Source organism: Lagopus leucura, unplaced genomic scaffold, assembly GCF_019238085.1.
Source record: "Lagopus leucura isolate 7727_CA_CO unplaced genomic scaffold, USGS_WTPT01 32038-0_obj-0_obj, whole genome shotgun sequence".
Lineage (NCBI taxonomy): Eukaryota > Metazoa > Chordata > Aves > Galliformes > Phasianidae > Lagopus > Lagopus leucura.
In genome coordinates, this window is record NW_024968503.1 from 1 (window position 1) to 4,031 (window position 4,031).

The 4,031-nt window shown below is 62.6% G+C and overlaps 1 protein-coding gene across 1 annotated transcript; it reads right to left on the reverse strand.

The window, feature by feature from the left end:
- Positions 1–22: 22 nt before the first annotated feature.
- LOC122193688 (BRD4-interacting chromatin-remodeling complex-associated protein-like) lies at positions 23–3,437 on the reverse strand. The gene is made up of 6 exons (XM_042894550.1): positions 3,197–3,437; positions 2,736–2,855; positions 2,403–2,464; positions 1,947–2,095; positions 1,417–1,511; positions 23–1,082 (listed from the first exon to the last, which is right to left on the reverse strand). The coding sequence occupies exons 1-6, from the start codon at positions 3,266–3,268 to the stop codon at positions 771–773; spliced, it is 810 nt and encodes a 269-aa protein (XP_042750484.1). The 5' UTR covers positions 3,269–3,437; the 3' UTR covers positions 23–770.
- Positions 3,438–4,031: the final 594 nt, after the last annotated feature.

Here is a 4,031-nt window from a genome sequence, read left to right on the forward strand (position 1 = left end):
GCAGGACGGCGGGAGCCCTCGCTGTCCCGGAGGGCTGGGCCCTGGGAAGCCTCTGGGAGACCCTACAGCACATCCCCAAGCTCTGGGAACACACTGCCGTGTCCCTCGGGAGTCCTGGGAAGCCCCCAGGGGACAACCAGCAGCTCAGGGATCACTCCAGAGTGCCTTAAGGGACGCTCGTGGCTCTCGGGAGGCCTCTGGGGTGCACTGGGAAGCCTCCAGGGCAGCCTGGAGCTCATTGAGGAGCTCAGGGAGCGATCTGGGCTGTCCTAGAGTTCACTGGGAGCTCCTTGGGTCTGACATTGGGAAGCCCCCAGGCGTTCCGGGGCACAGCTACAAACTCGGGGAGCATTGTGGAGCGCCCTATGGGACATCGGGGGTCCTGGGAGCCCTCGAGGGCGCCCCGAAGCACAGCGGGTTGCTCAGGGAGCCCCACGGAAAGAACCGGCGGCAGAGCTGCGCTGGGAGCCCTCGCCTGCAGCTCAACCAGCGCTGGGGACTCGCAGCTCCTAACGACTCCAGGCTTTGCCTGTCTGCCCGCCCGTGCTGGCGTTACTTTCTGCCTCCCGGCCAGCTGCTGTTTCTCAGTCCCTCCTCCCTCTGGGAACGGCCCTTCCTTCCACTTGTGATGAAGTTTATCCCTTAACGAGCTCGCCCTGGGGATACGCGGCCACTGAATGCAAACCTAAATAAAGAATCTCCAGGGCAGCCAGGAACAACAAGGGATTTGTCAGGGCCCTGAACGAAAACGCTGCGCTTTGTTTAAAGCTTCAGGCCGCAGCCACGGGGAGGGACAGACTGACAGCTACAGCCCCGTGAAGGGGAAGGGACGGACGGACGGACTGAGCTGGGAGCTGCCCGGCCCTGAGCCCCGTGGGGCCTCTGGAGAGGACGGCCTGAAGGCACGCAGTTGTACAGCACATGCATGACGTGTGCTTTGTACCACGAAGGCGCAGAGGCAGAGGAGAGCGCTGCCCACCTGGCTTCTCCTTGGCCAGCTGCTTGTCGAGCGCCAGCATGGTCTTCTCCTCCTGGATGAACATGCGGTCGATCATCACCATCTCGGCAGAAGGGCTGACTCTCTGCAGGACGGGAAGACGAGGAGGAGGAGGAGGGGAGGGCGGGGGGAGGAAGGGCCGGTGAGCGGACAGGACGGGGCAGCAAAGCGCCGCCTTCAGGCAGGCCGCGAGCTCGGCGCCCCCTCCCCGACTTTCCCCGTCCCGCTCACAGGGAGCTGGCAGCACACGGCCGCCTCCCACCGGGCTCACGGCGCGATAAGCATCGCTTCGTGCCAAGCCCGAGCTGCAGGGCCAGGAAAGCTCTTCCTGCCTTTGTCAGCGGGAGCCCCAGCTCCCCGTGGCCCCACGAGGAGGGCGCCCACGTGCTGCGGGAGGCCGAGCGCCGGCCCTGCCTTACCCGGGACTCCTCGAGGAGCAGCAGGCGGTATTTGTTCAGCATCGCTTGCGTGCGCTTCAGCAGCTGCGTGGACACGGCTTCGAACTCCTCATCCACTGCGAGGAGAGCAGAAGGAGAGGGGGAGGGTCTGGGGGGGTTCTGGGGCACAGAGCTGTGCACGCGTGGGGCGGGGGGGAGCTCTGTGCGGCGGGGACTGCAGGAAACCCACGGTGAGAAAAGGATTCCCGGTCATTGCTAATTGCCCTGAGCCCCCGGGGGTCGTTAAGCGCCCACACCGGCCGCTCAGGGCTGCGTGGCCATGGCTTCCCAAAGCCGAAATGCCTTTAACGGATCGCTGCAGGACTGCAGGTCGGAATCCCTGGCAAACCCTGAGCGCCGCCCTGGGAATTTGTGTTTTTCTGGAGCGAAGGCACAGCGAGTTTCTCCTTTTTTAGCATTAAAAAAGCCCACGCTGTCTTTTTTTTTCCCCCTTTTTTTAAATAAAGCTGTGCCCGCTCTGCTGGCAGCGCTGCGCAGCCTCCGGCCCTCACCCTTCCTGTAGTCCTGGGCGGAGGGCAGCACCCCCTGGTAGACGTGGTAGGGCAGCAGCCTCTGTAAGGCGTCCTCGAAGGAGTGGAAGGAGGTCTTGTAGTCGGGATGCAGCACTGCCCCCTGATGTTTGTGCAGCTGCTCCAAGAAGCTGCAAGAGAGGAAGAGCGCGGAGCTGCCGCGGAGCTGGGCTGGCGCCGCACGGCGGAGTCCCCGCTTTCCCCCACCGCAACGGGACGAGGGTCTGCGCTCGGGATGGGAGAGAGGCGCAGGGCTGAGGAGGGAAGCCGTGGGGAGGAGCGCTCTGACGCTGCCGGGAGGGGAGGCAGCAATGCAGACCCTCAGCCGAGCGCCTCGCTGGCACAGCTGCGCCCGCACCCCCCGGTGCCCCATTGCAGGCGGCGTCCCGCCGTGCCGCGGTGCTTTGGGACCCCACAGCCCCACGGTGCCGCACTCACCAGGCCTCTTTGCTGGGCTGTAGTGTGGGAGTTTTCTTCAGGCTCCCCAGCTTGCTGTCATACTTGGGGGAAAGAGAGAAGAGAGGTGAGAGCAGAGGTGAGAGCAGCCGCGCGGGTGAACGCGTCTGCGCCAAGGGGAGCTCTGCCTCGTTGGGGCTTTAAGAGCAGAACTGCGAAGGCTGGCAGTGCAGACAGGGAACGGGTTTAAATGCTTCGGAACAGGGGAGACGAGCAAAAGGAGAAAGCAGCGATCGCCAGGGATCGTAAGCGAGGAGAAACGCTTCCGCTCATGCGGAGCGGCTTGGGATGGAACTCGTTTCCACGTGAGCTCACCAGCTGCTGGCTCTGCACCGCGGGCACGAGCTGCGACAGTCCCTTCCCCACCACCTGGATCTGCAGCGGCCCCTTCCCCAGGTTCAGGCCTGAGACGGAGCTGATCACCCCCGGTTTGGTCTGCGGGAGGCACAGGGAGAGCGTCAGCTTTGGAATCCCACAGGGACTCGAGCAGCTTTCGTTAAGCTGTCAGTTCTCTCGCAGAGGAAGGAGCAAAGCTCCCCTCCCCAGAAGTTCCAACCCATCTCAACCCGGTTCAACCCACCCAACTCATCCTCGCTCAACTCAACCAACCCCACTCAACCCAACCCAGCCAACTGGATCCAGAGGGAACGGCTTTAGTGGTGGAAAACGTGGGGGGCGGAAAGCTGCTGCAGGGAGTTCATTGCTCCCCGTGCGACAAACCGCAGCGCTGTGTGACCGCGCTGAGTCGGCTGGAAAGCTGGGGCCTCTCGTCTCACCTGCGCCGGCTGCGGCAGCGCCAGAGATGCTCCCGGCTTCCCCGTGGCCGTGGGCCCCTTCCCGGCAGCCATGGGCACAGCAGCACTGGAGAAGGGTTTGCTGTCGGAGGGAGGTGGGGCGGCGCCGCCTGCGGACACAGAGCGCGGCGTCAGGGCCGGCGCAGCCTGATGGACTCAGGTTTGCCCAAGGATTCAGTCGGCAGCGACTGAAAGGCTGGATTCTGTCGTGCCTCAGGAATCGTGGCTGCTGCTCTTTGTTTCAAAGCAGGTTGAAACGCACGGCCCTTACTTTAACCCAACCCAACTCAACCCAACCCAACCCAACCCAACTCAATTCAACCCAACCCAACTCAACTCAACCCAACCCAACTCAACCCAACCCAAACCAACTCAACCCAACCCAACTCAATTCAACCCAACCCAACTCAACCCAACCCAACACAACCCAACTCAACGCAACCCAACTCAACCCAATTCATCCCCATTCAACCCAACCCAACTCAACCCATCCCCAACCCAATTTAACCCAACCCAACTCAGCCCATCCCCAACCCAACCCAGTTTATCCCCATTCAACCCAACCCATCCCCAACCCAACTCAACCCAACCCAGTTCATCCCCACTCATCCCAACCCACCCCCAACCAACCCATCTCAACCCAGTTCAACCCACCCAACTCATCCTCACTCCACTCAACCAACCCCACTCAACCCAACCCAACCAACTCGATCCAACCAGCTCATGGCCGCTCAACCCAACCCAATTCATCCCCACCCAACCAACACATCGCCACTCAACTCAACTGACCCAACTCGACCCAATCCCACTCATCCCC